This window comes from Rana temporaria, chromosome 4 (assembly GCF_905171775.1).
Source record: "Rana temporaria chromosome 4, aRanTem1.1, whole genome shotgun sequence".
In the NCBI taxonomy this organism is placed as follows: Eukaryota; Metazoa; Chordata; class Amphibia; order Anura; family Ranidae; genus Rana; species Rana temporaria.
Window position 1 is genome coordinate 451,937,801 of NC_053492.1, and position 26,366 is coordinate 451,964,166.

General features: G+C 47.5%; 1 protein-coding gene across 1 annotated transcript; it reads right to left on the bottom strand.

The window, feature by feature from the left end:
• Positions 1-387: 387 nt before the first annotated feature.
• LOC120937982 (calmodulin-like) lies at positions 388-21,581 on the bottom strand. Its single transcript, XM_040351578.1, has 4 exons — positions 21,367-21,581; positions 9,438-9,573; positions 3,246-3,324; positions 388-506 (listed from the first exon to the last, which is right to left on the bottom strand). Coding segments are annotated over exons 1-4 (279 nt in total). The 5' UTR covers positions 21,430-21,581; the 3' UTR covers positions 388-505.
• Positions 21,582-26,366: the final 4,785 nt, after the last annotated feature.

Below are 26,366 nucleotides of genomic sequence, written 5' to 3' on the forward strand. Positions count from 1 at the left end.
CCACCGCGCCTCCCGCCCCAGTGTGAAAGGGGCCTTAGGAAGGGAATCTCCCCTCTTCAAAGCCTTCACCTGACGTGACCTTGTGTTTTATGTCTTTGGTGTTATCACTTTGAACAATAAAAGTCAATCGGGATTCCTGGATGTGCAGCCATTTCTTTTCTTACAAATTTCCCACGGAGGCGGGCCGGGGCTGGCACTCTACGAGACATTCCATCTCAGGTTATCATCATACAGCTGGAGCAGCGGCTCTCTTTCTTTGTATATGGGAAGGCGGCATTCGTGGCAAGCCCCCCTGGTGCAGGCGGCAGACGGGAAGGCGGTGCAAGCAACCACCAACCCACCACCACCCAAATTTAATTCTAGAATTAACATACATGAAATCTGACAGTAAGGGGGGGGGGGGACATTTATTCAGTTACAAGCAAAGAAAGGACAATAAACATTTGTACAATACATTTAAAACATTCTGCACAGTCTTCACTTTGCCATCATCATTTGTATAAACTCTGCAAGAGAAACAAAAAACAGTAGTGAGTGACTAGCCAATATTAAAGATTAACTCCAATTTTTTTTGAGAAATAAAACAATCCCCTCTGGGTGGCCAGTGAACATTTCAAGGATTTGGAAAAGCTCTGTTGCATATTCCTACCTGCTTCTCCTCTGAAAGAAAAGCTGTTTGTTCTTCTATGTTTTTGGATACTGATTCTCTATGGGAGTGACTTTTTAATTTTTGATCAGCTGATGCACTTGCAGGGCTCTAATGAGGAAAGTAGAAGGGTCTGCATAACTTTGGAAGTCATTCCACTTTTAGGAGTACCTCCCCAGAAAATTACAGTGCTGCAGTTTTAAAATGAAATTGTTAATAACATTAACTACTTGGAGCCCCGGCCATAGACAAAAGATGGCCACAAGGTGGCTCTAAATCTCCGGGAGGACGTCTATTGACGTCCTCGGCTCCTCCGGCCACTGGGGGACGCGCGAGCGCCACCCCGTCACTGAGGTGCCGATGCGCGTGCCTGGCGGTCGCGATGACCGCCAGGGACTTGCGATTGGCAGTTACACAGACGTGGATCTGTGTGTGTAAACACACAGATCCACGTCCTATTAGGGGGAGAAGACCGATGTTATGTCCCTTGTACATAGGGACACAGATCTCCCCCAGTCAGTCCCCTTCCGCCATAGTTAGAATCACTCCTAGGGAACACATGTAACCCCTTCCTCGCCCCTTAGTGTTAACCCCTTCCCTGCCAGTCACATTTATACAGTAATCAGTGCATACAGTATTTATAGCACTGATCGCAGTATAAATGTGAATGGTCCCAAAAATTTGTCAAAAGTGTCCAGTGTGTCGGCCATAATGTCCCAGTCCCAATAAAAATCGCAGATCGCCACCATTACTAGTAAAAAAAATAATTAAAAAAATGTCAGAATTCTATCCCCTATTTTGTAGGCGCTATAACTTTTGAGCAAACCAATCACTATACGCTTATTGCGCTTTTTTTTTACCAAAAATATGTAGAAGAATACGTATCGGCCTAAACTGAGAAAAAAAATAGTTAAAAAAAAAAAAAGGGATATTTATTACAGCAAAGAGTATAAAAATATTGTGTTTTTTTTCAAAATCGTTGCTCTTTTTTTGTTTATAGCGCAAAAAAAAAAAAAATCGCAGAGGTGATCAAATACCACCAAAAGAAAGCTCTATTTGTGGAAATAAAGGACGTCAATTTTGTTCGGGAGCCACGTCGCACAACCGCACAATTGTTAGTTAAAGCGACGCAGTGCCGAAAACTAAAATTTCGCCTGGGCAGGAAGGGGGTATATGTGCCCAGTAAGCAAGTGGTTAAAGAAGAAGTCCAGCCTGAGCTTGTTTGGCTGGGCTTCTCCTATGGAATACAGGAGTGCATTTAGTTTTGCACTTCTGTGACCCGTTTTCAGCAGAGAGTGGTCCAAAGTTCACTCTCTGCTGTCGTCACTGCCATCAGACCAGACATCTTGTCATCCCGACAATAAAGTGTCCATGTAGATATATTCGCCAGCACACCGGGGATCATTTAGAAAAACGTCCAAAAAAAATTTAATGCATAGAAACGATCACAAAAAAGCAACGTTTCGAAGTCGCACAGGACCTCTTCGTCAGGCACTTGCCTGACGAAGAGGTCCTGTGCGACTTCGAAACGTTGCTTTTTTGTGATCGTTTCTATGCATTAAAACAGGAAGGTGTGCAATTGGAATATTTTTGAGATCCCGACAATAAAGTCTAGATCCACCAGGTGCCTGAACTGAGACCCGTCTCAGCCTCTCAGCAAGGTGCTGAGAGCTGGAGACGGCTGCTCCCGGCCCCTCCACAGCCCAGCACTCCAGTGAGTGTGGAGGAGCAGAGAGGAGAGGTGCTGATTGACGGCCAGCAACTCTCTGCTCGGGGAGCTGTAGGAGAACCGAGCCATCAACAGTGTCCGATCGCTCAGTTCTCAGTTTAGAGGCGCTGGGGAACAGATGCAGCATCCGCCTAGGTAAGCATGATGGGGGAAAAACCCATACTTCTCTTTTAAATTACAATACAGTTTGTGTCACAATGGTATATGCTATATTTTTTATTTGTTAGATTTTTTTTTTCCCACAAAAGTGGAGTTACATTTTAAATAACCCGCCACCAACAGCCAGCAGCTATCCAGAGTGGTTCTTTCACTATCCAATATTAAAGAGCCCACCACCACCAGCAGCTAGATTATCCAATAACAGTAGCATTTCAAGTTTGTGTAACTCCAAAAACATTCTAAGCTTCACGTGGTTATATTGGAGGCATTTAGATTAAAAATGTATTAATTAAAGATACGTTTGGCAGCATGATTAGGGATCTCTGATATCTTACTGCGGGCATTTAGGCTGGCGACAAGTTTTTTTTATTTAGCAATTACACCAGAATGACTGTTTCTAAGGAAAAGTTTCTATGAAAACATAGGTGGGCGTACGTGGGAAGTTCCATATTCCCAAACTCTCTAGGCAGGTCAGAGCTGCTTTATGCAACTGCATTTTTATAGTAACTTCCCAACAGGATAGGCAACGTCTATACTTTAGGGGCCTTGCAGTGACTGACAGAAGCTAAGACTTCTAGCTGCAGCCAATGTGGAGCAAATCATCCTCACCATTACAGCAACACATCCAAGCTCTTCTCACCAACTAAGGTAAATTATAATGTGCATTAAAGCGGTCTTCCACCCAAAATCAAGCATTATATTGCAGCTTACCAATCTTTAGATGTGGTGCTTTTGTTTTCCTGTTCTTTTTTCTTTTTTTCAAGTAGGTTTTTAATCGGATCAATCAATTCTGCAGATGCAATGGTTAAGAGTGTAGGGTTAAGAGAGATAAACCATTTAACACTGACAGGGGTGATTACAATGATCAGATTTTATTTATGTAAAACCTTTATTCCAAAATATATATTTTTTTTTTTACTGTAACTGCTTAAAAAATGTGTGAGCTGGAGTTTAGCTTCAGTTTGTTTGTGCATCTAAATCTGCTAGTGCATCTTAGGCCTAGTACACACGAGAGGATTTATCCGCGGATACGGTCCAGCGGACCGTTTCCGCGGATAAATCCTCTCGAGGATTTCAGCGGATTTGGATCCGATGGAGTGTACTCACCATAGGATCGAAATCCGCGCCGAAATCCCCTCGCGATGACGTGTCGCGCCGTCGCCGCGATGATGACGCGGCGACGAGCGCGACGCTGTCATATAAGGAATTCCACGCATGCGTCAAATTATTACGACGCATGTGGGGGATCCCTTCGGACGGATTGATCCGGTGAGTCTGTACAGACCAGCGGATCAATCCGTTGGGATGGATTCAAGCGGATAGATTTGAAAGCATGTCTTCAAATTTTTATCTGCTTGAAATCCATCCCAGGGGATAAAAATCCGCGGAAACAGATCCGCTGGATTGTACACACCAGGGGATCTATCCGCTGGAGACGGTCCGCGGATAAATTACAGCGGATGGATCCTCTCGTGTGTACGGGGCCTAACACTCCCCCCCTCCCCCCATTATTGACAATGCTGCTGTCCAAGGATGTCTGTTGTTCCCTCATCCAGAGTGAAGGCACCCTAATACAGGTGATGTATTACTGGCTGGATCATCAAGTGAAAACAACAGGAAAAAGCCTAAAAAGAAAACAAATGCACTTACCACATCTAAAGATTGGGTTTAATTGATTTGGGGTTTAATTCCTGTTGCAGTGCACCTGTGGCCATGGTAGGGACATGCCAGCATTTATATATTCCCAAAAAATGATTAGCCACTTGCGGACAGCGGCACGACTAATTACGTCGGCAGAATGGCATGGCTGCGCATAGGTACTTACCCGTACGTCCCTTTTAAGATGCGGCGTTGCAGGTGCGCGTGCGCCCGCCATGAGCTCCGTGAGTGTGACCGCGGGTCCCGCGGACTCGATGTCTGCCGAGTGCCCGCGATCGTGTCACAGACCTGCAGAATGGGGGATGCCTGTGTAAACAAGGCATCTCCCTGTTCTGCCTTGTGGCAGGACACTGATCATCTGCTCCCTGTCATCGGGAGCAGTGATCAGTGTTGTGTCACATGTAGCCCATCCCCCTCACAGTTAGAATCAGTCCCTAGGACACACTTAACCCCTTCCTCGCCCCCTCGTGGTTAACCCCTTACCTGCCAGTGGCATTTACACAGTAATCAATGCATTTTATAGCACTGATCACTGAATAAATGACAATGGTCCCAAAATAGCGTCAAAAGTGTCCAATGTGACCGCCATAATGTCGCTGATCGCTGCTATTAATAATAACAATAAAAATGACATAAATCTATATCCTATTTTGTAGACGAAATTACTTTTGCGCAAATCAATCAATATACACTTATTGCGATTTTTTTTACCAAAAATATGTAGAAAAAAAATATATCTTTTTTGGGGGGGATATTTATTATAGTAAAAAGTAAAAAATATTGCTCTTTTTTCAAAATTGTTGCATTTTTTTGTTTATAGCGCAAAAAATAAAAACCGCAGAGGTGATCAAATACCACCAAAGGAAAGCTCTATTTGTGGGAAAAAAAGGACGTCAATTTTGTTTGGGAGCCACGTCGCACGACCGCGGAATTGTCAGTTAAAGCAACGCAGTGCCGAATCGCAAAAAAGGGCCCAGTCATTGGGCAGCCAAATCCTCCGGGGGTGAAGAGGTTAATGAGCTTTGAAAAAACAAGTCCCCGCTAACCTTTGTAGCTGTGGGCACTGTGGAACAAACAATTGTCAATCTCACAGAAGACCTGCTAGCCCCTCCCCCTACCGACCCTTCTGTGCTGCATTAAAGATCAATATGCTGCAAAGTCACTGCAGGGGTAAGCAGAGTGAGCTAAGTAGCCAATCACTGCTGTAGGGGGATCAGAGCGTGCTTAGACAATGTGAACTTTGAGACTTTACTCTAGAACAGGGGTCCTTAAACTACGGCCCGCCGAGGACTTGTAACCGGCCCACCCGACCCTGGCAGGTTGTAACACTGCGATCCCGCTGTGTCACGGAGATCACAGTGTTAACAGTTCTGGCGCGCTGTGATAAATGTCCCGCCCTCCTCCTCCTAGACTAGCTTGTGTGATAGTGCCAGCGTTCTATCTATCAGACGAGCTGGTCTAGGAGGAGGAGGGGGGGACATTTATCACAGGTGGGAGGGGGGCTAATGATGATGATGATGATGATGATGATGATGATGATGATGATGATGGTGGTGGGGGGGCTGATGATGAAATGATGATGATGATGATGATGATGATGATGATGGTGGGGGGGGGGGGCTGATATTGATGTAATGATGATGATGATGGTGGGGGGGGCTGATGATGATGAAATGATGATTGTGGGGGGGGCTGATGATGATGATGGTGGGGGGGGCTGATGATGATGAAATGATGGTGGTGGGGGGGGCTGATGATGATGATGGGGGGGGCTAATAATGATGATGATGGGGGGGGGCTTGCAAAGGTGAGGGGGGTTGCAATGAAGGGCTGATGATGATGATGATGTAATGATGATTGGGGGGGGGCTTGCAATGATCTTGATCGGCTTGCAATTAATGATTGTGAGGGGGGGGCTTGTAATGAGGGGCTTACAATGATGATGGCGAGGGGGGGCTTGCAATGAGGGGATGATGATGATGGTGAGGTGGGGGGGGGCTTGCAATGAGGGGATGATGATGAAATGATGATGATGGTGGGGGGGGCTGATGATGATGAAATGATGATGATGGTGGGGGGGGGGGGCTGATGATGATGATGATGATGATGATGGTGGGGGGGCTGATAATGATGATGATGTTGGGGGGGGGGTGATAATGATGATGATGGTGGGGGGGGGCTTGCAAAGGTGAGGGGGGGTTGCAATGAGGGGCTGATGATGATGATGATGTAATGATGATTGGGGGGGGCTTGCAATGATCTTGATCGGCTTGCAATTAATGATTGTGAGGGGGGGGGGACTTGTAATGAGGGACTTACAATGATGATGGCGAGGGGGGGCTTGCAATAAGGGGATGATGATGATGATGATGATGATGGTGAGGTGGGGGGGGGCTTGCAATGAGGGGATGATGATGAAATGATGATGATGATGATGATGGTGGGGGGAGGGGCTGATATTGATGTAATGATGATGATGATGGTGGGGGGGCTGATGATGAAATGATGATGATGATGATGGTGGGGGGGCTGATGATGAAATGATGATGATGATGATGATGATGATGGTGGGGGGGGCTGATATTGATGTAATATTGATGTAATGATGATGATGATGGTTGGGGGGGGGCTGATGATGATGAAATGATGATGATGAAATGATGATGATGGTGGTGGGGGGGGCTGATGATGATGATGGTGGGGGGGGCTGATAATGATGATGATGTTGGGGGGGGCTGATAATGATGATGATGGTGGGGGGGGCTTGCAAAGGTGAGGGGGGGGTTGCAATGAGGGGCTGATGATGATGATGATGTAATGATGATTGGGGGGGGCTTGCAATGATCTTGATCGGCTTGCAATTAATGATTGTGAGGGGGGGGACTTGTAACGAGGGGCTTACAATGATGATAGCGAGGGGGGGGCTTGCAATGAGGGGATGATGATGATGATGATGATGAGGTGGGGGGGGGCTTGCAATGATCATGATCGGTTTGCAATTAATGATTGTGGGGGGGGGGGGCTTGCAATTGAAATATGGAACCGGACATTGACCATCTCATTAGCCAAAAGCAGGCCCATAGTTCCCATTGAAATACTTGTAAGTTTGTTGGTTTAACTTTACTTGTTCTTCATTTTAAATATTGTATGTGTTCCCATTTTGTTTTTTCACTTCAAAATAACATATGTGCAGTGTGCATAGGAAATTGTTCATCATTTTTTTATAGTCCGGCCCTCCAACGGTCTGAGGGACAGTGAACCGGCCCCCTGTTTAAAAAGTTTGAGGACCCCTGCTTTAGAATGTATGTAGCCACATGTGCTCTACGTGTCATTAGCTACAGAGCTTGAGCGGAGGGAAGCGGACCACACCATAGTACATCGGTATTTATCATAGGCGTGCGCACGGGGTGTGCCGGGTGTGCCTGGGCACACCCTAATCACCCCATGCTGACCCTAATCACCCCATGCAGTTTTACAGGCAGCAAATCGTAATTTTTGCCTGAGCTGTTCAGTGTATGAAACTGTGCGCTAATGTCACTGCATGCAGGAAGAGAGACGCGCTGTCATGAGTCGGAGGTGATGTCGGGGTGGGCGGGACCGAACAGTTAAAAAAAACAATCAATGGGATGGGGGTCTGGGCGGGCCGCTACATTCCTCTGGCTCCGCCCCCTCTCTGAAGCATCTCAATTATTGGCTGGTGTTGAGGGAGCTTGGTCCCGCCCCCAGCCCCGACATCACGGACATTGCGGCTGATCTGTGACTTACAACTCAGCCGCGATGCCGGGGGTGGGCTGGACCAAGCTCTCTCAACACCAGCCAATGACTGAGCTGCTTTAGAGAGGGGCGGAGCCAGAGGAATGTAGCGGCCCGCCCAGACCCATCCCATTGACTGTTTTTTTTAACTGTTCGGTCCCGCTCACCCCGCATCCTCTCCGACTATTGACAACTGGTTTCTCTCCCTGCATGCAGTGACATTAGCTGACAGTTTCATACACTGAACAGCTCAGGCAAAATTCAAGATCTGCATCTGCTGATTGTGAAACTCCCCCTCTCCACTATCAGTGCCAACCAATGCTGCCTATCACTGCCAGTGCTGCTTATCAGTGCCAACCAATGCCTTATTGCTGCCTATTAGTGCCAACCAGTGCTGCATATCAGTGCCAACCAATGCTGCCTATCAGTGCTGCTTATAAGTGCCAACAAATTCTGCATTACTGCCTATCAGTGCCAACTAGGGCAAATCAATGCTGCCTATCAGTGCCAACCAGTGCTGTCTATCAGTGCCAACCAATGCTGCCTATCAGTGCCAGTGCTGCTTATCAGTGCCAACCAATGCTGCCTATCAGTTCCCACCAGTGCTGCCTATCAGTGCCAGTGCTGCTTATCAGTGCCAACCAATGCCGCATTGCTGCCTATTAGTGCCAATCAGTGCTGCATATCAGTGCCAACCAATGTGGCATTTCTGCCTATTAGTGCTAACCATTGCCAATCAGTGCTGCATATTAGTGCAAACCAATGCTGCCTATCTGTGCTGCTTATTAGTGCCAACAAATGCTGCATTATTGCCTATTAGTGCCAACCTGGGCCAATCAATGCTGCCTATCAGTGCCAACCAGTGCTGCCTATCAGTGCCAATCGGTGCTGCCTATCAGCGCATGCGCCGTCCGTGAAAGTATCCCAGTGCGCATGCTCCAAATTAACCCGCAAGACGTGAACGTAAATGACGCCCAGCCCTATTCGCGAACGACTTACGCAAACGACGTAATATTTTCAAAATTTGATGCGGGAACAACGTCCATACTTAACATTGGCACGCCTCATATAGCAGGGGTAACTTTACGCCGGGAAAAACGTAACGTAAACAGCGTATCTGTACTGCGTCGGCCGGGCGTACGTTCGTGAATTTATGATTTACATATTTCTAGGCGTAAATCAGCGTACACGCCCCTAGCGGCCAGCGTAAATATGCAGTTAAGATACGACGGCGTAAGAGACTTAACGCCGGTCGGATCTAATACAAATCTATGCGTAACTGATTCTAAGAATCAGGCGCATAGATACGACGGCTCGGACTTAGAGTTACGACGGCGTATCTGGAGATACGCCGGCGTAACTCGTTTGAGAATCCGGGCCAGAGTGTGCATGGGAATAGTTTCCCTGCCAACCAGTATGTGAATGAGTCCCAACTTCCCAATAAGGAAAACCCACTTGGGTTCAAAGAGTACAAAGACAAAAGCAACCTACCTTCGCAAGCTATTAAACTATCTTCATCAATATCTCTTTCCCCGATCATGTTATTAACCTCTTCATCTGTTAATAGCTCACCATAGGTTTCCATAATATAATGAAGGTCTTTAGCACCAATGTAGCCGTCACCATCCTAGAAACAGAAAACAGTTTGTAGAGGACTTTACAAGGTGAATTACATAGAAGTCTGCCTTGTGTATCATCAATACACCCATGGGAAGCAGTTTGTATGTCTTCAGTAGATTCTGTACATTGGCTGAAGAATGGTTGTTATGGGCAAATGTCTGCAGGAAGTGATTGAATAACAACCCTCTGGGCCAGATTCTCCAATAATCTGCGGCAGCCTCGCGTAAGCTATTTACACTACACCGCCGCAACTTACTGGAGCAAGTGCCGTATTCCTCAAGCACTTGCTCTGTAGTTTGCGGAGGCGTAGGGCCAGATTCACGTAGCTCAGCGGATCTATAGATCCGCTCGATCTACGTGAATTAAGATCCGCTCCCGCAAGTTTAGGAGGCAAGTGGCTAATTCACAAACCACTCCCCTCCAAACTTGCGACGGCGGATCCTAAATCCCCCGGGGGAATTCTAATTCCGCGGCTAGGGGAGTGTACTATTTAAATCAGGCGCGTACCCGCGCCGATTTAAATGCGCATGCGCCGTCCGGGGAATTTCCCGGCGTGCATTGCTCCCACTGACGTCACTAGGACGTCAGTGGTTTCGACGTGAGCGGGACTTGCGACGCGCGTGTTCGTGAATCGGCGAGTTGTTGAGTGCACGTGGCCTGGTACGGTTCGGGGGGGCGCTCTCTCGTCCCTCCTCTTTTCCTGCGGCCTGCCAGGTTGCGTGCTCGGATAAGGTATGGTCTGGTATGGGTTTTTGGGGGGACCCCTATGGCATTTTTTTTAATCTAGGCGCAGGGTTCCCCTTAAAATCCATACCAGACCTGAAGGTCCTGGTATGGAATTTGGGGGGAATCCCACGCATTATATTCATACCAGACCCAAAGGGCCTAGTAATGGACTGGGGGGGTGGGGGGTGGGGTGGGAACCCATGCCGTTTTTTTTTTCAATGAGTTTTATCTGTATTGCTGAGACCCGACAATTCATTACAGCCGCAAGTAGTTTTAAGTGACTTTTTTCCTTTACAAATGTAATTTTGCTGCGGGACTGTTCTAAACACGGGAAAATGCACCACTTTACAGGCATACTATAGACACCTCCCCAGGCATAAAATTTAAAGGAATATTTTACTTTTATTGTTTCACTTTTAGCATTATTAAATTCACTTCTCCCCAAAAAAACGTCAGTTTTTAAAACTTTTTTTTGCATTGATACATGTCCCTTGGGGCAGGACCCGCGTCCCCAAACACTTTTTATGACAATACCATGCACATAAGCCTTTAAAATTAGCAATTTTGGTTTTTCATGTTCGTGTCCTATAGACTTTAACGGTGTTCGCGTGTTCAAACAAATGTTTTGCCTGTTCGCAAGTTCTGGTGCGACCCGAACCTGGGGGCGGGGGCCGGGGGTGTTTCGGCTCATCCTTACTTGTGACTAATTGTTTCAACTTGCTTGATAAATATCTGCCAATGTTTCACAATTTCTTAAAGCTGTATTAACTCCCTCAAAAAATTATATCACAGCTTAAGTATTCTTAAAATGTGGTGGCTGCACTAGTTTCTTTGTAGGTCTTCCTTCATTGTATCCTGCTCATTTGACCAGTAAGAGCAATTTTTCAACTTCAGACCAAGTTGTCCAACAAAAGTGGCAGTTAGAGGGTCGAAACATCCCATCTAACACCAACAGAGAATCTTACAATGGTCAACTTTTATTCATTTACTGTATGTAAAATCTTTGGAAACAATACAATTGCCATTAACAGCCTAAAAAGCAGGGGCATTGCTAGGTGGCAAAAAGACCAGGGGCATCAGCCCAAAGTCGAAGACCGGAAACCGGGGGGGGTAGGGAGTATGTGACGCAGGCTTTTTTGGGAGCTGGGCTGTGACGGTAGTGGCCTATATACACTGACCTACCTACACTGACAGTAGTGACCTACATACACTGACCTACCTGACCTACATACACTGACCTACCTGACATACATTGACCTACATACACTGACGGTAGTGACCTACATACACTGACCTACCTGACATACATTGACCTACATACACTGACGGTAGTGACCTACATACACTGACGGTAGTGACCTACATACACTGACGGTAGTGACCTACATATACTGACCTACCCTACATTGACCTACATACACTGACGGTAGTGATCTACATACACTGACCTACCTGATCTACATCACTGACGGTAGTGACCTACATACACTGACGGTAGTGACCTACATACACTGACCTACATACACTGACCTATCTGACATACACTGACCTACATACACTGACAGACACTGACCTACTTGACCTACATACACTGACCTACATTCACTGATCTACCTGACCTACATACACTGACGGTAGTGACCTACATACACTGACCTACCTGACCTACATACACTGACGGTAGTGACCTACATACACTGACCTACCTGACATACATTGACCTACATACACTGACGGTAGTGACCTACATACACTGACAGTAGTGACCTACATACACTGACGGTAGTGACCTACATACACTGACCTACCTGATCTACATCACTGACGGTAGTGACCTACATATACTGACCTACCTGACATACATTGACCTACATACACTGACGGTAGTGATCTACATACACTGACCTACCTGATCTACATACACTGACGGTAGTGACCTACATACACTGACGGTAGTGACCTACATACACTGACTGTAGTGACCTACATACACTGACCTACCTGATCTACATCACTGACGGTAGTGACCTACATACACTGACGGTAGTGACCTACATACACTGACCTACCTGATCTACATCACTGACGGTAGTGACCTACATACACTGACGGTAGTGACCTACATATATTGACCTACCTGACATACATTGACCTACATACACTGACGGTAGTGATCTACATACACTGACCTACCTGATCTACATACACTGACGGTAGTGACCTACATACACTGACGGTAGTGACCTACATACACTGACCTATCTGACATACACTGACCTACATACACTGACAGACACTGACCTACTTGACCTACATACACTGATCTACCTGACATACACTGACCTACCTACACTGACCCACATACACTGACATTTACATACACTGTCTGTCTGACCTACCTCAGCTCAGCCGTGGTGTGCGGTGTTACAGCAGTCAGTCATTCTGTCAGTCGACAGAGGAGGAGCTGAGGAGGAGAGGAGAGCCGAGGAGCCTGGAGACAAGCCGAGGAGGAGAGGAGCGAGCGCCGAGCGGGGATGTGGCTCGGCAGGCGCATTGTAATTCCCGCCTTCTGGACCCTGCAGCGCCTATGATGGACGTCACACATCCCACGGTCCCGGAATTGGACCAGTGGGTTGTCCATCATAGGCGTTGCGCAGGCTCCAGAAGGCAGGACCTGCTATGGCACGCGGCCACATTCGGTGGCACTCGGGATCAGATTGGTCCCGGCGCTTGCCACTCAGCACTCGCTCGGGGCTAACCATGGAGCCTTGCCAACATGAGACTCTGGGCTTTTTGGGGTCACATTTGGGGCTCCAGCCCCCCCTAGCCACACCCTCCCGACGCCCCTGCTAAAAAGTAGTAGGCAGAGTTCAGCTTTGTTAGGCAAGTCCATCTAATTTTGCTAGCGCACCTACCCTGTTTCCCCAAAAATAAGACCTACCCTAAAAATAAGACCTAGCATTATTTTCCAGGAGGGCTGCAATATAAGCCCTACCCCGAAAATAAGCCCTAGTTAAAAATGCTTGTAAACTCCTCTAATCTACTATATTACAGTAGTATATAATGTACAATGTGTGTGTTTCTGTAATATAATTGCGGGGAAGAAGTCAAAGCAGGGTTAGGCCAGAGGATGACGTGGTGCACGTGAAGCACGCACGTCGGAGGGAGGAGCTGCAAGCGCCACGGATCTGTCCCAGGGAAGGCTGCGAGGGATGGAGGGACCTGGCGGTGCTCCAGCGACGGCGGATGCGTCGCAGCAAAGGAGGTCACCGAGCGGTTAGCCCGCTCTCCCCGCAGACCACACCAACTCCCCCCGCTCTCCGGAAATCTTCATCCTCCGCCCCCCCCCCGTCCCCTGACGGCAGCAGGCGAAGCTCACCACGAGTGAAGCGCTGGGAGGCTTCCCTCTGGGTCACGCTGGTGGGTCGCCCGCCCCCCCCCCCTCCTTTCTCGGATCATCCCTTGGAAACCCTGGCACTAGGAGGTAAAAGTGAAAATAACAATTTCTGATGTATGAAGACCAGCAAACGAGGTAATATTAACCCTTTTGTTATTGGCTTAATGATTCTTTGGATGCAGTGTGTGGATCTGGTGACCTAGCCCAAGCAGTGGAGACAGGGGGAGAAAGTGGAGTCCATCCATACATTTTACTTTGTCACACTTCAAACGTTTTAAAGGAGCCTTGCAAATTTGGTTTTTTTATGCCTCGTCTCAATATATTCCCTAAGAGTTTGAATGCTGATGGTCTCTAATCATAGCCCTGTTTGATATGGACTTTAATGTGGACATTTAGTGGTTAAAGAGCAGGCACCCCGCTGTCACAGTACCTACCTCTGTTGTGAGAGGAGAAAAAAGGAAGGGAGAGAGACATACTTAAAAAAAAAAAAAAAAAAACATAAAGGTAAAGCAAGGTCGGGGGCTCTGTACTTGAAACAACGGGCAAACATCAGAGGCATACAATAAATACACTAAATATGCACTACTCTTTTCTGAATAAGCTTGGCAGCCTATCAAAAATAATAAAATAAGGATAAGTTCATTTCCTATACCTGAGGAGCATAAGTATGTATGGCCTATAGGACCATAGACCACACGCATTATAGGAACTGCCACTGAGCTGTTAGCTGGTAAGTACCGGCTAGCTAGGAGATACTGCACTTATCTCCGCAGACCGCGGCGAAACCACTGGCGGACTTGTTCGGCAGATTAGAGACAAAAGTCAGAGGAATTTTTACCCCCCCATTGGGCCTGGCCCGGAACGCCGGATGGTCGTACTGGAAAGCCCGTGGGGCATTCAGAAAACATAGCGCCGAGGCAAAGAACAGGGTACAGGGCGTAACAGCCCATTTGGTTCTGAGCTCCCTCCTTACCATAGAGGGGGAAAGGAGGGGGAAAGGAGGGATGGTATAAGAGTGGAAAGAAAAGGAATAGAAGAAGGTAATAAGTGGCGTATAAGGGAGACGAGGAGACACTGCCCCCCTACCCGCCCGTTGTTGTGGAAGGATTGCTGGACCCCCATTGTAGACGTCCCCCCAAGAAGGCGGGTTCAAACGGGGGTGGCATCACCTTTGATGGAAAATGTACGTAACCCTTCACCTATGAGTTTATCCTAACGCCTGTGGCAATTTAAAGAAATACTCAACTTATAAGGTCGCCCGGAATACCTGGGGCAAAACATTTTCTCTTTTCGTTTTCTTTTTTTTGTTTTTTTTCCCTCTTTCTCCCCTCCCTTTTTTCTTCAAAACTGGGGAAACGCATTAGACAGACAAAAAAATACAATATGAACAGGTCAACTAGGGGGGCGGTCCCGAAAAACCTTAAAGAGACTTCCTCTACAAGTACGATCAGACACTATATGACCCCGGACGGGAGTACCAAGAGCCCAGGACAGATAAAAAAAGCGGAAAAAACGGGGACAATGAAAAAGGGAGCGGGGGAGGTGGCCACCCCAATGGCGGACATTTCAACAGAGTCCGAACATGCAGCCAGTCTAACGCATGACACTAGCCGGGAGTCCCACGTTCCCAATATGGGAGAAATGGAGGCTATGTTAAAGAGGTTGGAGAACGTAATAAGAGAGGAAATCGGCACATTAAGAACGGACTTACATCACGTATTGGAACGAGTAGAGGAAGCAGAGAAAAAGATTGAAAAGCAGGACCTGGACCTCACTGAAATAAAAAACCAACATCTGTCGTTGAAACAAAACCAGAGGTGGTTGCAATATCGAATAGAAGATCAAGAGAACCGTAACAGAAGGCAAAACTTAAGAATACGTTCCATTAAGGAGGAGAAGGGTGAAGACTTGAGAAAAATTCTCAACGACCTGTTCCTCCCCCTCCTCGAAAAAGCTTCGGAAGGACCCCTTAAATTAGAACGGGTCCATAGGGTGGGACAGATCAGAGATGGAGGAGGAAATTGGCATAGGGATATTATTGCTAGATTCAGACATTTTGAACATAAAGAGGAGATCTGGCGAAAACTGAGAAAAAAGCCGCCGCTATCCTATGCCGGGACAGAGATTCAGATCTTCACGGACCTGGCCTGGGAAACACTGGCCAGAAGAAGACATCAAAAACCCTTATTGGAACAGATGCGTTTACTTAATATAAATTACCAGTGGGGTTTCCCGGCCTGCTTGATAGGCCATAGGGAAGGGGTATCAGCGAAATTAATATTTCCCGAGGACCTGGTGGGATTCTGCCGCAAATTCGATATGCCTGTGGTGGACTTACCCGGTTGGGTGGAATAGCAATTTTTTTTTTTTTTTTTTTTTTTTTCCCTTTTTCTTTTCTTCTTTTTTCTGGAAAGGGGTATGACCCCCAGGGTGGCCCCGGGGGATAGGTTCAGGGGTATACTATCCGGCATGGGGGGGATGGGAAGAGGGAGGGAGGGGGGGATGAGTGGAGGGAGGAGGGGGGAGGGCAGATCTGTTACCCCACCCACTTAAGATCTAGTCCCCTGAATTTTGGGGGAAAAAGGGTGGGAGGGGCGTGGAGGAGCTCCACCTCAGCCACAAGAACCGATGGGTAGGGGGCTCCAAAGATCCCTACGGTTCAGAGGCGTTGTATTGGCCTGGGCAGGGGGGGAGGGAGAGGGGGAGTGGAGGGAGGAGGGTGGGGGGCTGTGGATGGGGAAGGGAAAAGGGAACTTGGCTCCCAAGGAATCTCATGGACAGTTCATTAGGAAATGATTTAGTTATAGAATAATGACTGAAGCAAAATTTATTTCTTACAATGTCAAGGGTTTGAATTCAGCCGTTAAAAGACTTAAGGTACTGGCAGAGATCGAACAATTTAGAGCGGATGTTGTGTTTATACAGGAATCCCACTTAACTATAGATGCGAATACTAAGCTTTTCTCCCCTGCCTACCCCACTTGGTTTTATGGGGATTCTATTTCGAAACGTGCTAGGGGCGTGGCAATTGGGTTCACAAGGGGGTTTGGATTTACCCTTGAGGCAAGGATGACAGACCCAGAAGGGAGATTTTTATTCCTGAGGGTAAGAATTGATAACATTGTTTATACCTTAGCAAATATTTACGCCCCAAATGTTCATCAAACCCAATATTTGGGGAAAATTCTGGGAAAGTTAAAAGACTTCGCCGAGGGATATACGATCTTGATGGGAGACTTAAATTTCGCCCTGGATCCGAAAGAAGACAGTACGTTCCGTGGGCGGACGACAAAAAATGGCCTTTTACAAAGAATTAAACAAAAGATTCATGACCACCAACTAGTCGATGCCTGGCGGATTTTCCATCCTAAGGAACATGACTACATGTTCTACTCCCCCCCCCACGGTACATACTCCAGAATCGACTACATCCTGGCGGACCACAGACTTCTGGACTCTATAACGGAAACGGACATAGGAATCATGACGGTGTCAGACCATGCACCAATCTCTATGAAAATTAAACTGTCCACACAAAGGAGACAGAGGCCGGTGTGGCGCCTGGATGATAGCCTGATACGCGATGAAGGAGGGGCAAGTAGGGTGGAGGAGGAATTAAAACAATTCTTCCTCATCAATGATACAGAAGGGATAACCAGCGCAACCCTTTGGGAGACACACAAAGCCTACATCAGAGGAATTTTAATCGCGGAGGGCGTTAAAAAAAAAAAAGAGAGGATAAGTAAAGCTAACTCCCTGACTAAAGAGATAGAGACCCTAGAACGCGAACATAAAGTGCAGGGATTAAAAGAAACATATCTTAACTTAACTATAAAGAGAGACGCACTCAAGGAGATCATGGAACAGGAAGCGAGATATAAACTTAACTGTATCTCCAAAGAGAGATACGTATGGGGTAACAAACCAAGCAAGCTACTAGCTAAAATGGCTCAAAAAAAGAAAGCTAGAAACTACATCGAAAAAATAAAATGGAAAGACGGGAACATGGTATATGCAAATAGAGAAATAGCGGATACATTTAAAAACTATTATGAGGAACTCTACACATTAAAAAATCCAGGGTGGCAGGCAGGGGAAAGGGAGGGGAAGATCCGAGATTTCCTGGACAGGGCAGGACTTCCTAGTCTTGAGGAGATGGAAAGGTTAAACATGGACCGCCCCATATCCGAAGAAGAAATAAAAGAAGCTCTAAATACCACCATGGGGGGTAAAAGCCCGGGGCCGGATGGGTTTTCCTCCCAGTATTATAAGAGATTTAGCAACATTTTGATTCCAAGGATGTGCAAATACTTCAATGGGCTAGGGTCTGAATATGAATTCAGCAGGGAAGCTATTGCGGCTACGGTTGCAATAATTTTGAAGGAAGGGAAAGATAGCTCTCTCTGTTCGGCATACAGACCTATTTCTCTGTTAAATACAGACACTAAGCTCTTTGCCAAGATTCTTGCGGGGCGACTCAAAGGGGCAATGCACGTTTTAATTCACCCCGATCAGGTAGGCTTTGTGCCCAACAGAGAGGGCAAAGATAATAGTCTAAGGGCAATTCTCCTGCTACAGACCATAAGGCAGAATGAGCCCCCAGGTCTTTTCCTGTCAGTGGATGCTGAAAAAGCTTTTGACAGGGTGGACTGGGGGCTCATGATGGAGACTCTTAACGCCATGGGAATAGGAAAAAGGATGTCCCGCTGGATTAAAACACTCTACCACCACCCTACAGCAAAAATAAAAATTAATGGAACACTATCAGACCCCTTCGAGATGAAAAACGGGACAAGGCAGGGCTGTCCCCTGTCCCCCCTTCTTTTCATTCTTTCGTTAGAGCCTCTGCTGTCTACCATACGTAACGACCCCGATATTAATGGAGTCAGAGTAGAAGGGGAGGAACATAAACTATCGGCTTTCGCCGATGATATTTTGTTTTACCTAACCAACCCGGCTAAATCTATCCCAAAGCTCTCCAAAGTGTTGCAACAATATGGTGCCATCTCAAATTTTAAAATTAACGAAACGAAATCTGAAATTCTGAATATTAATTTAAACAAGAAGGAGGCGGGTCGGGTCAAGGAGATCTGCGTGTTCCCCTGGACAAAAGAATTAAAGTATCTAGGAGTTAAATTGGCCAATACAGCCCAAAAGATGTATAAAATAAATTACGTTCCCTTACTAAATGAGATCAAGAGAGAATTAAAAAAAACGGTTAATAAACCTATATCATGGATCGGACGCATTAATATGCTGAAGATGGTTGTAGTCCCAAAAATTCTTTATAAATTTTTATTACTCCCCATAGCCCTTCCTCAGCAATTTTTGAGAATCCTTAATTCTTTGTTACTTAACTACGTCTGGAAAAACAAGAAGCATAGAATATCCCTCTCCATCCTAAAACAGGGTAAACCACTTGGTGGTCTGGCAGTCCCGGATATCAAAAGTTATTATAAGGCGGCGGTTTTAGCACGGGCGGTAGAATGGGCACGGGACAGGAGGGACAAAAGGTGGGTACAAATTGAGAAAGCACTAACTAGTAAATATTTGAATAATATTATTTGGATCCCTGCACACCACAGAGCACTAGACCACAAAACACTTGATTTAACACGGGACACTTTAAGAATGTGGGATAAGACCCTGACACAAATAGAGGGTAAATTTAATTCCCCACTAATGAACCTAAAGGAAAATCCTTTTTTTGCACCAGGGGAAAACAAAATTGGGGGGAATTGGATTAAGGCAGACACGGTTCACTTAGGGGACATTATTAAGGAGGGAGAGATAATGACCTATGAAGACTTGAGATCCAAAACGGATTTCTGGAACTTGGATAGGTGGCATTACTCCCAGTTGCATCACTTTGTAAGGAACCTCCCCCGCCCACTGCGGACGGAGGCGGAGCTAACTCCACTCGAGAAGATTTGTAAATCTAAGAATAGTAAGGGCACTATCACTAAATTATATGGATTATTGGTAAAGATAGGTTCACGGAGCGAAGCACCCTTTATAGGTAAATGGGAAAGAGAGTTAGGAACCACAAGAGGGTCAAACAGTTTTAAGAGGATTATGCTCCTTACCCATTCATCCGCAATCGACGTACGAACTGCCGAAACAAATTATAAGTGTATCTCAGGGTGGTATATTACCCCGGACAAAGCAAATAAATACAAAGCAGATCAGACCGCAGAATGTTGGCGGGGCTGCCCAGAAAGAGGCACGATGGCCCACCTTTGGTGGTTATGCCCAAAAATACAAACTTACTGGGACATAATTCTGAGTCAAATTAAAGTTATTACGGGCGAAGATTTAAAGAAAGACCCCTGGGTCGTTCTCTTCCATTGCAGCCAGGAGGGGAAAAGAAAATACAAGCAGTCCTTACTTCCTCATCTTTTAAACGCCGCCAAGAAACTTATACCCAAAAAGTGGCAGGAGACGGAAAGTCCACACGTATGGAACTGGATAGACGAAGTGGAGGAAACATACAGGCTGGAAGAGTTAAAGGACAGCCACCTAGAGACGACTGGCGGACTTAGGAAGAAATGGGAAAAATGGAGGGAATACAAAAAAACATGGAGTTATGCAGAAAGAATTAGGGCACGCTAACTAATAAGCCATATGTGAGCCACATGGTTATAATAATGTCCCTGGCTATGGTCATTTTCTAGAGCGAGTCATATTCTACTTTTGATCGATGAACATCTGAGACTGGTTTTTACGAAGGAAAAGTTAGGAGATTCCTGGGAGCCAAGAGGGGGGGGGGGGGGGGGGAGGCAATAAAAAAAAATAAAAAATAAAAAAAAATATAGAGCCACAAGGGCAAGCCATTGTACTAAGCCATTCCCGCATTTTAAATAAGTGTTGGCCTATATTTAAAAAAGGAAAGAAGAAGAATAATAATGATAATAAAAGAAAAAAAAAGAAAAAAAAAAACCTAAGTAGCATAGCAAATATACCACTTATGATGCAAACTACAAAACGAGACGTAAGACACATCAAACCATGAGTGGGTCTCTATGATTTGGTAAGAGCTGAGGTGGAGGAAAAAAAAAAAAATAATAATTGCGGGGAAGAGAGCTCCGGCGGGTAACAGAAGTGCAGAGCGGCGCTATAACAAATGTATTTGGCACAATTATATTACAGAAACGCACACATTGTACATTATATACTACTGTAATAGAGTGGATTATAGGATTGTTCAAGCATTTTAACTCAGTTCACACTGGGGATTCCTGGCAGGGAGGGAGAGGGGGAGAAAAGACAGCACATTACATGGTAAGACCTACCCCGAAAATAAGCCCTACTGTGTCTTTTGTTGGCATAATTAATATAAGACCCGGGCTTATTTTCGGGGGAAACACGGTAACACTCCCCTCTCCCCAGATAGACAATGCAGCTGTCCAAAGGCATCTGTTGCTCATCCATCCGGAGTGGAGACACCCTAAAACATGAAGTGTTAATGTGTTGCTGGCTAGATCAGCAGGTAAAAAGGAAAAAAAAAAGCTAAAAAAAATGATTGAAGCCAAGACATTTAAGGGTTGTTAACCACTTACTAATTGCTCAGCCAAGTCTGAATCTCACTAATGGAAGTATGCAATGTTACTCTACCACTTCATAAGTACTGTACAGAATTTACATGTTTACAAGTTTCTAGCTCAGATAAGACATTACCGTGTCAATTGAACGCAATGTTTCTCTTATATCCTCCTCTGTTTGTTCCGATTCACTTGCCATTGTAGTCAAGAATTCAGGGAAGTCAGTTGTTCTGTTGCCTGTAAAGAGACAAGACCTGTAAGCCTTAGATCAAACCTGCACCAGGAGAAGAGATTTGGAAGATTGGAGAACCAATGCAAGTCACTAACATTAATGTTCTAAGAAAGCCGCACCCAAACTGGATTTACATTATTTCTAGTTAGAACTGTTTACACAAGGCAGCCAATAGATTATCGATGTCAAAACCAGTTGATCCCGTCCCTCTTACATAATTGATTTGCATTATCTTAAGACAGTATATGCAAACATGGGTGGATTGCTTAATTGTACACACAAAAAATAATGTATGCCGTGACGAAGCTAGACATTCTTTCACCCGGGGCAAAGAATGAGTTTGGCAACCCCCTTCTTACCGGGACAAAGTCAGTGCCCTTGATGAAGATGCCAAACTGCCAAAATAGCCTAAACAGGCAGCTGCTGCAGGGGGGAAATATAGGTAATCGATTCTAGTATATGCCACCCCTCCGGTCCATTGTTGCAGGGAGGCACCACCAAGCATAAGTGGAGTTGCCATTGTGACCCCTGATGCTAGGCCCATGGATAGCCTTTCACAGGGGTGGACCGATCGGGTCCACCTGTCAGGTTTTTTTAGGCGGACCTTCCACTGCCCTCTATGGAGCGGCGCATGTAAATGGACATGTGTCCATTGATACCTGCCAACGATCAAACCGATCCTATCCGCTAAAAATAGACAGACGTCTTGTGGTTTGGATGACAGTTTGATGTAAATGGACAGACAGTCCATTTACATCCGACTTATAGAGTTCATGCACAAGTGACTGAGGCCAAATTTCCCTCAGGTCTTAAAGCGGGAGTTCACCCAATTCTTTTTTTTTTTCTATTTTCCCCCTAGCTTCATGCTCGTTTTGTCTAGGGGAATCGGCAATTTGTTTTAAAATATGATCCGTACTTACCCGTTTTCGAGATGCATCGTCTCCGTCGCTTCCGGGTATGGGTCTTCGGGAGCGGGCGTTCCTTCTTGATTGACAGTCTTCCGAGAGGCTTCCGACGGTCGCATCCATCGCGTCACTCGTAGCCGAAAGAAGCCGAACGTCGGTGCGGCTCTATACTGCGCCTGCGCACCGACGTTCGGCTTCTTTCGGAAAATCGTGACGCGATGGATGCGACCGTCGGAAGCCTCTCGGAAGACTGTCAATCAAAATAGGAATGCCCAGTCCCGCAGCCCATACCCGGAAGCGGCGGAGAAGATGCATCTCGAAAACGGGTAAGTACGGATCATATTTTAAAACAAATTGCCGATTCCCCTAGACAAAACGAGCATGAAGCTAAGGGGAAAAGGTGTTGGCTATGGGTGAACCTCCGCTTTAATATATATAAAACAGGGGAAAATACAGGACATATGGGAAGGGGCAAGTATACAGTTTGTAGTGTACATAGATTTTCAAAACAATGGGATAAAGGAATATTTCTGAAAGAACATGGCACAACAACAAACCTGCCAAAAGACGGCCGCACACCAAACCTCACGGACCGGGCAAGGAGGGCATTGATCAGAGAGGCAGCACAGAGACCTAAGGTAACCCTGGAGGAGCTGCAGAGTTCCACAGCAGAGACTGGAGTATTTGTACATAGGACGCCAATAAGCCATACGCTCCATAGAGTTGGGCTTTATGGCAGAGTGGCCAGAAGAAAGCCATTACTTTCAGCAAAAAAACAAAATGGCACGTTTTGAGTTTGCGAAAAGGCATGTGGGAGACTCCCAAAATGTATGGAGGAAGGTGCTCTGGTCGGATGAGACTAAAATTTAACATTTTGGTCATCAAAGAAAACGCTATATCTGGTACAAACCCAACACATCACATCACCCAAGGAACACCATCAGTTGGGACTGGGAACTGGTCAGAGTTAAGGGAAAGATGGAAAAAAAAAAAATTGCGCAAACAGTGAAGATGTGTGGGGAATGGAAAAATTAGATTTGACCAAAGGCTGCTACATATGAATGTGACAAATATTCTGAATGCAAGGGTGGATGGAATGTAGCGCTATACCTAATGTATAAAATAGGTGCACACAAATGTAATAAACATTCAAAAAAACATGTGAATAGGCATGAATCATCAAAAATGAACATGAAAGTCCAACAAATGGTGAATACTGAAGACAAAACTAGTCTAATATCCAGGGCCGTTTGAAGGAATTTGGGGGCCCCAAGCAAAATGGACATAGAGGCCCCCCAACCCCCCCTGCACGCACACAAAGCCTACAGGAACCGGTGGGCAGCCTCCTACTGGCGGCTCTGGACTGTGAGGGAGGGAGGAGGAGGGGAGAGGGAGGAGGAGGGGAGAGGGAGCCAGGCAGGACACACTCGTGTATTTAGGTTTTGTGCTGCCCTAGGCCTGGTGAAACTCGCGCACCCCTTCCTTTTTAAGACTCGTCCTGTCATTTTCATGGGATGAGGACAGAGGGACAGGGTGGGAGGGGGACAAGGTGGGATGAGCACAGGGGGACAGGGTGGGGTGAGCATAGGGGGACAGGGTGGGGTGAGCACAGGGTGGGATGGGGACAGGGTGGGATGAGGACAGGGTGGGATGGGAACAGGGTGGGATGGGGACAGGGTGGGATGAGCACAGGGTGGGATGAGCACAGGGGGACAGGGTGGGGTGAGCACAGGGTGGGATGGGGACAGGGTGGGATGAGCACAGGGTGGGATGGGGACAGGGTGGGATGAGCACAGGGTGGGATGGGGACAGGGTGGGATGAGGACAGGGTGGGATGGGGACAGGGTGGGATGAGCACAGGGTGGGATGAGCACAGGGGGACAGGGTGGGGTGAGCACAGGGTGGGATGGGGACAGGGTGGGATGAGCACAGGGAGGGATGGGGACAGGGTGGGATGAGCACAGGGTGGGATGGGGACAGGGTGGGATGGGGACAGGGTGGGATGAGCACAGGGTGGGATGAGGACAGGGTGGGATGAGCACAGGGTGGGATGAGCACAGGGTGGGATGAGCACAGGGTGGGATGAGCACAGGGTGGGATGGGGACAGGGTGGGATGGGGACAGGGTGGGATGAGGACAGGGTGGGATGAGGACAGGGTGGGATGGGGACAGGGTGGGATGAGCACAGGGTGGGATGAGCACAGGGTGGGATGGGGACAGGGTGGGATGAGCACAGGGTGGGATGGGGACAGGGTGGGATGGGGACAGGGTGGGATGAGGACAGGGTGGGATGGGGACAGGGTGGGATGAGCACAGGGTGGGATGAGCACAGGGTGGGATGGGGACAGGGTGGGATGAGGACAGGGTGGGATGGGGACAGGGTGGGAAGGGGACAGGGTGGGATGAGGACAGGGTGGGATGGGGACAGGGTGGGATGGGGACAGGGTGGGATGAGGACAGGGTGGGATGGGGACAGGGTGGGATGAGCACAGGGTGGGAGAAGGACAGGGTGGGATGGGGACAGGGTGGGATGAGCACAGGGTGGGATGAGGACAGGGTGGGATGGGGACAGGGTGGGAAGGGGACAGGGTGGGATGAGGACAGGGTGGGATGGGGACAGGGTGGGATGGGGACAGGGTGGGATGAGGACAGGGTGGGATGGGGACAGGGTGGGAGAAGGACAGGGTGGGATGGGGACAGGGTGGGATGAGCACAGGGTGGGATGAGCACAGGGTGGGATGGGGACAGGGTGGGATGAGGACAGGGTGGGATGGGGACAGGGTGGGAAGGGGACAGGGTGGGATGAGGACAGGGTGGGATGGGGACAGGGTGGGATGGGCACAGGGTGGGATGAGGACAGGGTGGGATGGGCACAGGGTGGGATGAGGACAGGGTGGGATGGGCACAGGGGAACAGAGCATCTTAATTTGGGGGGGGGGTAGAGGGTGGTATGGGGATATGTGCTGGGGAGTGATTTGAGAGGGAAGATGATATGTGCTAGTGGGGGGGGGGGGGGAATCGGACCCCCCCCACACACACACACACACTAGCACATATCATCTTCCCTCTCAAATCAGTCCCCAGCACATATCACCATACCACCCTCTCCTCTCCCATCACTTCAATAGTTCACCTCGAATCTGCTTAAGGGGGGCCCCTTACCTCCTGCTTACTGTGCAGCACTCGTGTCTCTCCTCGGCTCCTCCTCCTGGCTGTGTACACATTGAGCCATGAGGGGGGGAGGAGCCGAAGTGTGACTGTAATGTATTGCAGTCAGTGGAGAGAGAGGGACGGCTGCACTGTCCCCGGTGACCGCGCCACTTTGCGGGGGGCGGAGAAACGCCCCCCCCCGCGAGCCCCCCTCCTCCCGCACGGAGAGCCGCACAGCTGAATCCTGGAGTTCAGTGCAACTACACGCTTCGGCACTGAACTCCAGGATTCAGCTGTGCGGCTCTCCGTGCGGGAGGAGGGGGGCTCGCGGGGAGCCTGTGAACATAGCAGCAGGCAGACAGGCGAGCCAGCTTGGGGGCCCCCCTCTAGCTCGGGGCCCCAAGCAATTGCTTGCCTTGCCTGTCCTGTTGCGACGGGCCTGCTAATATCCCAAATCAAGTTCTTAAAAGGAAAATAGGGAGTAAATCCACAGTGATAAAACAACACTCCTCAAATGGATGGATATAGAAAAGTTCACAAGTAAGGCATCCGAAATGGAAATCGATGTTCTCTAGAGTGTAAGGCCGAAATCACACTAGTGCGGTGCGAATTTCAGCTCTCTTATCTCTGCAGAGAGATAAGAGAAGTGTTCAGCAGATTAGCAGCGAATTTGGAGACCTGGGAGAAGTTCCGGGTGAGAGGAGAGTGGGGGAGAAGTGTATTGAGCTGAATGAGAGAAATTCCTGAAGAGAACTGAACACATCTGCGAATTAGATGCGTACCCATAGAAGATAATGGGACTGAATTCGCACCTGAGCCGCACCGCAAGACATAAAAACCGCACACGGT